Source organism: Lygodium microphyllum, chromosome 10 (assembly GCF_053477565.2).
Source record: "Lygodium microphyllum isolate KBCC chromosome 10, Lygodium_microphyllum_v1.1.10, whole genome shotgun sequence".
Taxonomy (NCBI): domain Eukaryota; kingdom Viridiplantae; phylum Streptophyta; class Polypodiopsida; order Schizaeales; family Lygodiaceae; genus Lygodium; species Lygodium microphyllum.
Genome location: NC_141144.1, coordinates 48,114,745 through 48,128,939, shown reverse-complemented (window position 1 = coordinate 48,128,939; position 14,195 = coordinate 48,114,745). Strand labels below are relative to the sequence as shown.

Here is a 14,195-nt window from a genome sequence, read left to right as displayed (position 1 = left end):
AATTTATAGAAAACCTAGCATAGAAACTACTACGTTTATTACGAGGTCTCTTATATATGTACACTTTTCTCTCTTTTAATTTCAATTTTGTCCCCTTTGGAGAATATTTTATACGGATGCATCCATTTTGTAACTTTAGATCACAATAATGAAAAATACGCCCTTTGTTAAATTATGTGATAGGAATGCATGGTCAGAAAATATGCATACCAACCTCTGTCCTTGCAATAAACTGTTTGGAATGCTAGGTATAAATATTGATTGACTTAGGATTCTATATGACATTACATACTTGTAGCAATATGATCATCATCATCATCTCTGTATCTACCGTGATGAGTGTGCATCACTACTACGAGATCGTGAAAAGTTAAGTGCATGTCTATATCCAAGCGATTTACAAGAGGACTAGACGGCCAGGATTGTTTAGCTAGTTTACAAAGGGTTTGAATGAGGGAGATTTATCTCTTGGTTCATTTGTGGCATTGGAGTGATCGTGGGGTTAAATGATGCATGTGTGTACATGTTACATGGCATTTAGACCATTCTAGGATCTTTTGCCCTTGGCAATGCTACCCCATGGAGCCATCGACTTGGTTGCTAGCATACCGTATATGGCTAAAGTGAGACAGGAGATCAAGGCACACGTCATCAGCCCACCGTAGTTGGTGCCGAAAGTTGCCACATCGAGCTGCGCATCCAACCAATTGTAGGCGCCTATGTAGACATCTCTACCTAGTAGAGAATACAAGACACGTGCCGGTGTGAGGATGAACTGGTAAAGGTAATGTAGCCATGAGACGGGCAAACCAAGCGTATCAAATGCTTGATCCAAGAACCAATCACTATGAGCAGATGCAAGGACATCGTCGACTAGTATCGTGCCACCGAGAGTGAGAGGGTTGTACAGCCCAAGCTTGATGGTGGAGGAGAGTCCTGCAATAGTTTTAGGATGCATGCGTCATGGGGTGTGTGTGTGACATGGTAAATTATACATATAATCATGTGTATCGGAGGTACGACAAGGATTATTAAAGCAATCATGGTAGGATCATGTGAATGAGAAATTATACCTGTAACCATGTAGGGGCTAGGAAGTTCTGTGAGAGGGTATGTGGAGCTCACTACACCCCATAAGACGTCGCCAATTTTGATGTCTCGTGCTCGCTTGAAGGAGACTCGTCCTTTGATATCTGCAATCGTCATACCTTGTTAAATCCGCATGCAATTCAAACGTATTCAGATTGACGCAATGAAGTTACAATGGTAGCACAAGAGGTAGCTAGTCGTACACACAACTGAGTACGCATTTGAATTCGACATATTGTAGATTCTCACAGAATTTGCACTAATTCACTAAAGGGAACAATCACAGTAGCAATCCTAGTAGCATTAACGCAATTACAAGATGACCATTAATTATCCTTGCACTCGTCGATCCTCGTTAACATGGTACCTGCTCCTGACGATGGGACAAAATGAAGGCCACTAATGTGCAGAGTCCTGGCAGCAGTAGTCGAGGCATTATATGTCGATGAATCACGGTTGATGTCGTGGTTCGGGCCATAGAGTAGGACGCTTGTGGCGGGCTCCATGGTGATTTCGAGAAATGTGGTGATGGCATCAGCTTCCTTATGGCCGAACGCATAGACATCCTCGTACACGATGGCCTTCTTGGAATGACTCAACACGGCAACCTGTTAGACATATTATACATTGATCATGAGTAGAGGCCAATTTCGTTCAACAAGATTCAATAGAGTACGTATGTGAATGAAAAAGAGCAATCGTCATTCTAGTCATACTAATTAATTATTAGGAGACTAACAGGATCTTGTAAAATGTCACAAACCTTGTCACCCAGTGCAAGCTCGAACATAGGCTTCAAGTTGCCGTCTACAGATCGAACCAAGGCATCGCCTGCACGGCCACCGTGAGGTGAGTGACACTGTATTTCATCTAAGCGGGCGAGCTTGATCTTACAAGTTCAGTTCCAGCATATAAACTTTCTAATGAGAAGATACGATCAATAGTTTACCTGGGAAGCAGCTGGATGACTGTAAGCATCCCGATCCGCCGACCGCACCTCCGATGATCTCAATCCCGAGCACACCGGCCACACAGAATGGGGCGAAGACGGTAAAGAAGCCGCAGCCGAGTGCAGTGAGAGCTCCAGTGCCCAGACCGATGAGGCCCCCTGAGTTTCAAAACCATCGGACGAGAGGTGGTTATCGGTTAGACATCTTGGCTAAGTACTTGCTCGATCTTGTAGATTATATAGTAATGAGTCAGAAAGTATACACCAGATCCGTGTGTCCTACCTATGGCTGCGCCCGTCCCGCTGCAGTCCAGCGTATGCCTGCCGTGCCGGCGGCCGCCCATCATGATAGAGCCCAGGCCGTCGTCGTCGGGAAAGGCGAGGAGCTTGCGCTTGTTAGTGCCACCCGAGGAGTAGACAGCAGAAATGTCGCTGCCAGTGACGAAAACGCCGCATCCCACGGATCCAGCGTTGTTGGGGCACACGATCTGGACTAGTTGTATTAGAATTAGTGGTGGAGGAGGCAGGTAGAGTTGTACAGAGCACGGGAATTACAGAACTATACAGGACGTCGATGAAGTTCATAATGCTAAAATTCATTCCAATCTACCGAACAAATAGCATATTCGTGGCTAGGATTGAGTCGACCTACCGCGCTTGTCCGACCAAAGTTATCGCTGAAGACGAACTCCGTTCCCGAACCATCGCTGGCAGCGAGGCAACCGCCGGTGGCCACCAACTGCGTGCAATTAGATGCGAGCATGTGTTAATATGCAGGCCGATGGAGTACCAAATTAGCTATCAATCAAAACCTTGGTGGTTTTTTTTTCTTAACTCCCTTTCTGTCTTTTCTCTCGACAATTAACGTACCTGCAAGGTCAAGTCCTCGCTGGCGCCACCCCACTCGTTGGCGACGCTGGCGCTGATGGTCTGGGTCCCCGTGTCGACGATGAGCCTGCAGGCATCGTTCACGGAATCGGAGGGCACCACCGCCCACAGTAGGGCAGGGGTGCCGATGCCCAGGAGCGAGCCGGCAATCTGGCTCCCCATGGCGCCGATGAAGGTGTTGGGCACGCCAGTGCCGGAGCCGAAGGACGGCGTCATGGCAGTAATGCTGAGCTGGGCGGACGCCACCTGCAGGCCTAACAATAATATGGCCACTATTCCTAGCCCGATTCTCAGCCTGAAATTGATCATCGGTCGTAACTTAGGATCATCGCTAGCTACTAATGTACTCCTCATGCTGATAAATCGATTGAGTTGCGGTGATACGGTGCTGTAGTTGCAGCTGAGCTTCTTCCTATTGCTGGTTTAGGTATTCCCTTGCGTCTAAAGCACCAATTCCTTTAAGTCTACTACTGAGGTGATTACGAGTTGTATCCATTAGCGCAGCTGGTCCTTTATAGGGGGACTCCCATCTCTCGTCTAGGTACGGTGGTCGCGCCTGGCTATCCGGTTGAGAACATGTCAAAAGCCCTCTGACTGGTTCAAGCGGTGGAGACTCCACACTCAGTCAGCGACCGCGCACAAAGGACCTTGAAAAGGTCGGTATCGTTGGTACACACAAACAGACACAGCAGAGAGGGACACACGCGTGTGCGGCGACTCGTATTCATTAAAATACATGTTATACCATTGTGATAATTGATTCCTTACAACGTGCAACCGCAGGCCAATATCTTATCCTTCCAATTTCTTCGTGATGTTACTACGTTTGTAATCTTCAACTATCCTTTCAGGCTCAATGTCTGACATTAACATAAAACAACATTCGGACCTTTACCAATGCAGATCTACTTCTTCAAATATGTGCAAGTCGTTATTTCCATCCACATGCAGTGCTCAGTGCTCCATAAAGGCCTATTTATTAAGTGCACATTTCGACATTAGTTGGAGGTTTCTCCGTTCAAACTTTGTATACAAGACACTAATTTTATAATTATCATGTTTGAAATGCGAGTCCTAGGTTTAAGGGTGACATGGAAAGATTCAACTACGTTGGCATTGCAACTGGGTCCATTGTTTTGAATATTTTGGAAGAATGTCGGTTTACTTTTTGCTACTTGAAACTCAAACCCGAACATTTGAAATTGTGAGAGGTCTATAAAATAGTTCTCAAATGAACACAACATATGCACATCATGGATGTTGGAAAAGTGCCAATCATGTGTTCTCGTAATATTTGAGTACAAAATTATGGTAATCTAGCGATACAAGCTACAAGGTGCATTGGGAAAGGTTTGAAAATCATATTGGATCATTTGAACTTGTCATCCATAACTATTTAATATCCATATGAAAAACTTTTATTGTTTGAGTGTTTTCATGGGAGAATGAAGATTGAATTTGATAAATGTATTGCTTGATAGGTTTTCATCCGGATTTGCCCGATCAATATACTAGTTGTTGACTAGAAATTAATGAGGAGTATTAATAAAAAGAGACACTACAACAGAAACGAGGCATAGATGCGCAAAGTCGGGCGCGTCTATCATAGCATCTATAAGTGCGTGTAAATACACGCAAATTTTGCGTCTATATATCCGCGCAAATAGACGCTAATATAGACGCGCCAGCAGACACACAATTATTTAACCACCTAAAATTGCAATTCACATAATTAAAAAACCAAAGTTAATAATTATTTAACCACCTCAAATTGATTCTTGAGCATGCACGTGTGTGCATGATAAAAACCATAGAATTAAGAATACACATTGAATCATTGAATTAAAAAAATAGAGTTAATAATTACTTTTTCATTGCTCTCTAATGAATGGCAATTCCTCCAGTTGACAAGCCTGATATAAGTAATTAGCGGCAAGCGACAGAAACCTTACAATTAGTAGCAAGCATTGCAATATGTATCTCGTAATTTCTCTACGTACTTGAAGATGATAAAAGATACTTCATTTTTATTATGGAAAATTCGATTTAGCTTTAAACTTGACTATTGATTCTTGAGTATGCACGTGTGCGCATGATAAAAACCATAGAATTATGAATACACATTGAATCAATAAGCAAATTAAGTATGTTACAGTGAATGATCCATCTCATCTTCAATGAGATCAGTCCTTGCTAAACTATCTACTTCTAAGTCTATGTTACCAAGAGGTAACGAAACAAATAAGTCTATCCCACTATTAGATGTGTTGCTATATTGCTCAATAACTTCATCAATATCATTGACAATCACATTATTGTCTTCTTCTGCATTTCCTTGAACATCCTCGCGAGGTTCATCTTGTACTATATTACACATATCATCCATTATGGTGTCATCATGCACATCATCATTAATTGTTGGATTGTCATCTGCTATCTCCATGTCGGTAATATTACCATATATTGGTTTTGAACGATTAGATATAGGGATGACATACCACCATCGGTTATTGTTTACCATTGGATGATACACAACCTGTATTTGAAAAACGAAAGCAAAAAAACTTAAGTACTTATTATATTGTGTATATGTATCACATGTATACATTTAAAAAAATTAGCCTTTGCATATATACCTGCTCGCATTGTTGAGGTAGTACTAATGTGTCATTCTTGTTTTGGTGAAATTTTGTAGAGTCAATGATTACAAAACCACTTGGATGACGTCTGATTGTGCAATGCTCACCATTTGTTACCACTTCTTTAAACCACTTCACATCTAGTACATATATAAAAAATCGTCTGAAGTCAAGCTTCAGAATATCTTGGATCAAGCCACAATAACCTTCCATGGTAACATTGGCATCCTCAAAGTGAGCAAGGACACCACAATCTTGGGTATTTCTCTTTTCATCTATACATTGAGTTCGAAGATGTTTACCCTCACACCAAAGTGCATTGAATAATGTGCACTAGTAGTAAAAGATAAAAGATCAAACATGTCAATTATTTATATAAAATAAAACTTATAGAAACAAATTAATTGATAGTATGTCTCACCTTTGATAAGCAACCTTGTGCGTATTCCCACTCTTCTTCAGATATATTAATTTCCTCCTCTTTTTCCATTCTCTCCATTTCCTCATGTAACCAATCTATATAAATATGATGTGGGAGCGCATTTAGATGATCTGGAAATGAGACATTACGTCCATATCTAGTGTGAAATTCTTGTCTTTTGCTTTTTCTTCTTGTCCTTGCTTCATTATATAGTGTCACCCATTTGCTCATTACATCAGAATTGAGCACACAAAAACTATTTAACTTATGAAGGTATTCTTTTGTTAGCACTTTACTCATTCCTTTTCCTTGAGGTACTATAGAGGTCATCCTCAAGTCTTCATCATCTTTCCATAGTCATGGTTGAGAGGGATCCACTTCAGCAAGATATTCAAAGATATAAACAAGAAACTATTGCACTAACCAACCCTCAACCATGCTTCCCTAAGGCCGTGCTTTTTTCCTCACAAAATCTTTCAAGGTTTTCATGAGCACTCAAGAAAAAACATCCACCTTACATGAACTGCCCCACAAAGTGCGATCTCATCAATCAAATGTATGAGTAAATGTAATTGAGTAGTCAAAATGGAATCACGTACATCTTTGGATACACAATGGGATATGCTAGTAGGAAGTACGAACTGAATGTAAACAATATTCATAGATCAAATGATTAGTTGAGGAAAAAGTCATCATACCCTAAAGTTTACACATAGTTACTCCACTAATTACTATATTCATGGTTAGAGATACCCTTAGTTGAATCATTTTGTGCCAATCATTGGACTTCAAACCAGATAGTTGCTCCACACCTCTTTTCTATTTCTTTATGAAGGCTCCCTTGAGACATCTCATACATCCTGTGGGTGTTCGAAAGCTATATATTTGTTCCTTCACTATTTTTTCCTCGTTCTTTGACAACATCCAAGGTGCATGGGGTAGCTCAATCTTTCCTCTGGGTCCAATACGTGGCCAGGCTCGTCTCATGCGACCAATGTTACGTAAATCCTCCCTTACATTAACTGAATCACGAGCCCCTATCAAGTGATCCCATAATGTAGATACAATATTTTTGAATATGTGCATGGGGTCCAACAGGTGATTGATCTTGAGTTCAGTCCAGTACGGAAGATGAAAAAATATAGAGAACCTAATAAACAAAAAATATATTATGTAAACAATTCATCATGCTAAATACTTTAAAGTCAATCGAGAGAAATGCACTTCTTACCGACTCATGCTGAGTGGAGGGTGGTTGTCAACATTAATCCATCTCTCCTTTCAATATCGAATGATTAGAGATTGTGGAGTCATTCCATTAGTAGGGAGAATATATTTGGGATGGTCAATAGGAAGAAATCGATGATGATTATCGTAGACAACCTTCTTTAAACGTGCCGGCCTAGAGGAAACTAGAGAGGGACCACAAATAGGACATGCATGATATCCTAACGTGGTTAAACCTGAAAAAACAAGTGAATTAATAAAATGCAATTGATTCAAGTCTTGAATTTCAAATATAGAGTTATATACATGTACCTGAACACTCTCCGTATCCTGGAAGGTCGTGCATGGTCCACAATAACATGGCCTTCAATGTGAAATCTCTAGAGGATGTAGATGCACTTGTATCTTGCACCTCAATACCTTCCCATAACATTTCTAACTCTTCAATCAAAGGCTCTAAGTAAATGTCCATGTTTTTTACCTGGTGCTTTCCAAGAATCAGAAGGGACAACATTACATGTCCCTTTTTAATTGCCATGGATAGAGGAATATTATAGTTCACCAATACCACTGGCCATACATTGTATGATGTGCTTTTGATGCCAAATGGATTGATTACATCCATACTAAACCAAATCTCAAATTTCTTGGCTCTTCTTTGAAAACGGGCCACAAATTATCTATATGTCGCCATGCTGGTGTGTCTGCAGGGATCCTCCATTTTCCATCACTTAAACAATGACTAGCATGCCATGACATGAGCTTTCCAATAGACTTACACTTGAACATAAGTTTTATACGTGGAACAATCGAAAAATGTCGCAAAACCTTACGAGCCACATCCATTGACTTCATCTCCACTTCGTATCTTGATTCGCCACAAACAGGACACTCTCGTGCAAACTCATGAATCCCATGAAATAAAACACAATCATTGACACATGCATGGATCTTGACATAATCGAGGCCTCCTAGAGATGTCAAGTATTGTCTTGCTTGCTCTCTCTTAGTTGGCAATTTGTTTTCTTTTGGAAGCATTTGTGATAATAACCTACATATATTTTTAAAAGTGAGTTAAAAAACCACGAACATATATTTCTGTCTGATTTCAAAATAGAACAATCAATATTATGATTCATAAGCCAAACTGAATTGATACCTACTTCAATAACGCATCCAAACTGACATTACTCCATCCATAAATTGTTTGCAAGTTAAGTATCTCGAGGGACACACGAAGAACGGAGTACGTACAACATTCATACAACGGAGTAGATGATGCTACATATAGTGGATCATCTGGCTTCGTAGAGTGACCTTCTCCCTGAACCGGTTGCGAAAATAGATGGTGTACCATGTTGTCCAAAATCTCATCCTCTACGACTTGATGGGGCATTTCATGAGGGCTACTATCATGGTCGTCAGTCTCTACTCTTCTTGAGGACTCTGCCTCCTCATGTCCATGTTTTGCAGCCTCTTGACACCCGGGAGGGAGCATCTGATCAGGATGTGGCACCGCATCCTGCTCAACCACAAAAGGGAGTTTCATGTATGTTGATATATAATTCCTGTAACATAGACTAGCAATCTTAGTGGTAAAAAAAACAATGAATACCGGTGATTTTTCTCGGTCCCATTCTCCATACAAGCTGAGGTGTGACATTGCAATTCGACATGCTCCAAAAATACACCCTCGACAACGATCACACATGCATTTAATTTCTCATCGTAGCCATGCATCTTGATTATGAAGACGCAATGTTTCATCCTCACTCGAGGATGTGCTCATTGACTCATCAGCTTGCACCGCACTAGGTGATGACGACATCGACATGATTAAACCTAATTCATGACAACATCAAAATATTTTTCATTCATATGTTTACATAAGATCTCAATTTTAAATACACAAAAATCATCATAAATACATTAAAACTTATGATAAGAATTCACCATCAAAACTTATCTTGAAAATAAAAAATTATGATAAAGCCTAAATGCGCGTCTATATCCGCGTTTACCTACACGTCTATATTGGTGTTTATTTTCGCGTCTATATTCGCATCTATACTCGCATCTATCTGAACAATAGACGCGCATATACACACATAAATAGACGCACACGTCAAAATTTAAACCATACTTAAATCATTTCTTTTCAAACTGCGCCTTTCCTTTCCTGCGTTTTTTGCGGTTCTGAAGCTTCAGTTTAGCCGACATGCAGTCTCTTCATGTCTCACCTAGTCTCTTCATGCCTCATCTCCTCATGACTCACCTCTTCTTTCATTTCAAACACACAAGAAGGGAAAAATGAAAGCCAAGGAGAGGAAGAAAGAGAGAACAAGAGAGAGGAGAAAAAGAAGAAGCAGCAAGCAAGCAAGCAAGCATCAAGGGAGGGTAACTTATCAAGGAGAGGAAGAAGGAGAAGGAAGAAGCGCCACCACCCGCCACACCAAACACCCAAGGTGACTCTCTCTCTCTCTCTCTTTATTTCTCTCTTCCTCTCTCTGCTTTGTCTATGTATTTAGGATTTGTGATTCCATTATGTATTGCATTTTGTAAATCATCAATGGCGGTCGTCGGGCTAAAATCAACCGACCAAGCACGTCTGATAGCGCGTCTACATTTTAGTGTAGACGCAGATATAGACGCGAAAAAATGGTTCCTCGCATAGTGTCTGAGGGCGCATCTTAGAGCGCATGTGTTGGCACGTGTGCTCTGCAGTGTACACGCGATGATACACGTGCTGGACAGAAGGTTGACATGCAGTCTACACGCGATTATACACGCGCATTGACTTGGAATGTGCGTCTGACAACTTGTTTGTGCTGCATCTTAGATGCGAAGATAGACGCGCTGGACAGAAGGTTCACTTTGGAGCGCGTCTGAGGGCGCATCTAACCTATAATTTAGACGCGGGGATACACGCGCCAGTTCTCCCAGTTCTGATAGTAAACAATATATTTTTACAATGATGAATGTGACCAATCCCATGTTTGTGTTTATCAGTTTTCTTGTTTATGAGAAGCATTAGCACTTAAGTTTTATGCTCAATGTCTAAAGAAAGCTCTTTTAAAATGTAGGTAATATATGATTTTTTGTATGCAAATAAATTTGTCTTTTTCTTGTGTTTTTTTTGCAGATGTCGTATCCTGGTTCATGTAGCAATGACCCAGATTTGGATTGCATGAATGATACATTGGTCTCCTTTGGCAGGGGGTCAATGAATTTTTTGGAGGTTATCCTAGTAGGGAAGACTTCATGGGAGAGATGACCAAACACCTTGGCTGCTCTCCCATAGCGGATGAGGTGTTCAGTGTCATGTCTTGGACACCTCTGACGTCCTTGCCTGGCACTACTTCCCTGACTCCACATGCAGTTACTCCACATGCAGGTACTCCATATGCAGGTACTCCACGTGCTCCACGTGCATCAGCTGAAGCACAAGCATCTGTAGAAGCACGTGCATCTGCAAAAGCTCGTGTATCCAGTGAGGCAGAGGGTAGTCGATAGAGAGGGAGGAGGGAGAGTCGAGGGGGAGGACGAGGCTTGTGTGGGGGTTGCCTAGGAGGTGGCAAGCGATCAACCTCACCAGTAGATCACGTAGAGCAGGTTGTACTCCAGTACTATAGAATTACAGATGTTGGTGGCATCTTTCATGATGATGAGGGAAGGGATGTAATGGCATACATGAGGAGCGTCGTGCATGCGATGTATAAAGATTGTTTCATTGCATTCAAAAATCAGAAAAGCAGCTTGTGGTAGGAGGTGTTGAGGGCAGTCCATAGGAGGTACCTAAATCCTGAGGGTCAACGATTCTCGGATGATTGGGGATGCACAAAAATGAGGGATATGCTTCACAACAAAAGATCCCACCTCATGACACAGGCTAGGGACTCACTACGGAGGCAGGAGGAGGGGCGTGGAGCCTATAGCCAACCACCTATGTGCCACCCCATAGAGTGGAAGAAAGCCAAGAAGAAAGCAGCAGAGAAAGTGAAGAGTCGCAAGCATGCAGAGGCGCGACGGATCCAAATGGAAACAATGGGATCGTCGCATTACGGATCAGGCGGCAGAGAGTCAAGGGAGGTAGAGTTTGTAAGTATATTTTGATTTCTAGTTTTTTTTAATTTATATTTCTTTCAACTCTATATATGTTTTATTCTAATATATTGTGACTCATAATTGTTTGTATATATCTAAATGTTTTGCAGACTACCATCGTTGGTAGGACACCTACTCCTAGAGAGGTAGGTTACCATCAAGGCCATAACCGCATAGCCACATGGCTTCATTTCTATGAGGAGGGTCTCATCACTGAGGACCAACACAACCGGGCCATGAGAATTCGACAGCCAGAGGAGGTATGTTTTTCTTACTTTCCTATTAAAAGTATAGCTAATTATAACTTTTTCTCCACCTTGTCTATGTAAGAAACCCTGATCTTTTGTGTGTGTAGGCGAATCCGGATGTGGAGCATAGCGAGGAGGGGGATAGCGATGCTAGTAGCCATGGTGGTACTAGCAAAGATGTTTCTTCTTCAGATTCGTAGAGGAGCACCATACCTCCTCATGAGGCCTTATTTTCTTGTATATGTATGATCCATCTTTGAGCCTACTGCTTGTGGTCACGCTTTAGGTCTCAAGCACTTAAACTTCCCTTGTAAATGCTTTTGATATATAATGAATACATGGACTTTTATTTTCAATTCTCATGCCCGTAAGATACATTGTCCTTTTCCCAAATGCACAATCTGATGTATGGGAGGGGGATTGCAACCACATGCTCTCTGGTTTTTTTTTTCCAGTTCTGTTTTGTGCATCTATCCACGCGTCTAAATTGCAGATAATTCGCATTTATACGCGCGTCTATAATGTAGACTACACGTGCTTATACATGCGCTTCATAATTCAAAATTTAAAAAAAATTAAATATCTTTTTTTTAAAAGGACATTTTTTGTTTTCCATTCACGTCTACCAGTGCTTGTAAAAACGCATCTACTAGTGTGTCTATATACGTGTGTATATGTGCGTCTATTGCGCGTCTATTTGTGCGTGTAAATTCGTTGATACATGCGATTATAGACGCGAAATGGTAGACGTGCAAATAGAAGGGCGGATAGACGCGCCCGTAAGAATTTCTCTATATTCAAAAATCGCGTCTAAATGTGCGTCTGTGAGGCCTTTTTGCTGTGGTGAGATTAGAAAATTAATACAGCATTGATTTTAGAGTCTGTATCTTCTACAGAAACTACAATCTTGAATATTGTCTGAAAATTCGCTTGTCAATAAACTGAGTATGAGCTTTTCACATATGACCATCGTGACTTAAATTATGACTCAAATGGATATATTTTATGACTTACATTTTGGCTTGGGTTAAATATTCGATGAATGGAAAATTTTCCAATCTCATATTTATGTAAATGATATCCATAACCTTTTGCAATTATTAACTCAGTATTTGGAGAAACTGGTTGGCTCATAATAGTCACTATATGTACCGTGAATGATCGATTGCTCGCATGGTGGGTTGTAATAAGATTTCACGAACAATGAGCTTTTTGGGATCTATTACAAATAAAGAAGTGTTTCTAACCATATTCAAGTAAAATGAAACATCAGCCTTTTTTATACTATATATTAGATGAACAATGCTCACAAGTCTTTATTGAAACTAATTAGATTCGGCCAAAAACTTGTTGTATAACTTGAGATGTCATCTAGATGAAGAGAATCTTGCAAAATATAAAATCAAATTCTAGAAATTTGTTTGGTTAAAGTCTGAGATATTGTGGCTTTCACGTTTCACAATTTTTAGGTGAAGACTTAACCTATAACTTCCTAAAAATATAATAAAGACACATAAATATGTTGTACAAGCATGCATCATGTCAAACAGTTGACACAAGTCTCTTCATTGTTTTATAATTATGGGAAAAGGTGACATTCCTCGATCTTTCGAGAAGATATGTACTTCTTTTTTCTTTACACAATCAATTATAAATTATTTAGTGATAGACAATTAACTAATTAAATAACTACATATTTGTCTTGTCACACATACACACATTCTCTTACTCTCTCTCTCTAGCAACATTATGTAATTAAATAACTACATATATGTCTTGTCACACGCACACACACACACACACACACACATTCTCTTACTCTCTCTCTCTCTCTCTCTCTCTCTCTCTCTCTCTCTCTTGGCAATGCTATGTATCAACTAAATTAATAATTAAGTAAATAAATAACTACATATCTGTCTTTGTCAAACACATGCACTCTCTCTTACACACACACACACACACACACACACACACACACACACTTGCAACACTATATACGAACGACATGGCTAATTAGGTAATAAGTTAATTAGCTCTCAATGAGATAGCTATTGACAAGAGGTAGATAGAAGGAATTATTACATGGACCAAAGATAAAAACTCTACATCCCCATGAGATTGTATCAACTACAGATCTTTTGTTTGTTTGTTAGAGTTCTCATTACTTATAGATTTTAGTGTCCTTGTGTTATATGTTTTCATTTGTTGTTCTTTTCAGACAGTTGTACCATCAAACAAATGATTGTAACTCAAACTGATAGGCTATTTTGGCCTCTTTGCAAATGTTAATGTATCATCTTAATCATCATCATTCTCTCTCTCTCTCTCTCTCTCTCTAACTAGTACTATGAAGGAATAAACAAATCATAAAACTAATTAATTAAGACTTGAAATGCTTAGTTTTTATCTAGATATTACTTTACACCTACTAACTACATCTCTCTCTCTCTCTCTCTCTCTCTCTCTCTCTCTCTTTGTGTGTGTGTCTACACACACACAATATTATTCTATACAACATTATAATAGAGAGATCTCCCAAACCTCACATAGAACCTAAGTGGCAAAAGAAGGGCAATCCCAAGGCTCTTAAAAATGAAAGTCAAGTACTAGAAGATATGGCCAAGGAAAGG

The 14,195-nt window shown here is 40.2% G+C and overlaps 1 protein-coding gene across 1 annotated transcript; it reads right to left on the bottom strand.

The window, feature by feature from the left end:
• Positions 1-214: 214 nt before the first annotated feature.
• LOC148029972 (uncharacterized) lies at positions 215-3,418 on the bottom strand. Its single transcript, XM_087687165.1, has 8 exons — positions 2,909-3,418; positions 2,691-2,777; positions 2,322-2,526; positions 2,039-2,197; positions 1,853-1,920; positions 1,457-1,697; positions 1,074-1,193; positions 215-936 (listed from the first exon to the last, which is right to left on the bottom strand). Exons 1-8 carry the CDS (start codon positions 3,278-3,280, stop codon positions 548-550), a joined length of 1,641 nt encoding a protein of 546 aa, XP_087543291.1. The 5' UTR covers positions 3,281-3,418; the 3' UTR covers positions 215-547.
• Positions 3,419-14,195: the final 10,777 nt, after the last annotated feature.

Bases quoted from the DNA above. Each gene is read 5' to 3' on its own strand.
- LOC148029972 (XM_087687165.1), bottom strand. From the start codon at position 3,280: ATGAGGAGTACATTAGTAGCTAGCGATGATCCTAAGTTACGACCGATG. The intron at 2,198-2,321 runs GTAGGACACACG...TTTGAAACTCAG, and splicing joins CGGGACGGGCGCAGCCATAG to GGGGCCTCATCGGTCTGGGC. The intron at 937-1,073 runs GTATAATTTCTC...AAACTATTGCAG, and splicing joins TAGCCCCTACATGGTTACAG to GACTCTCCTCCACCATCAAG.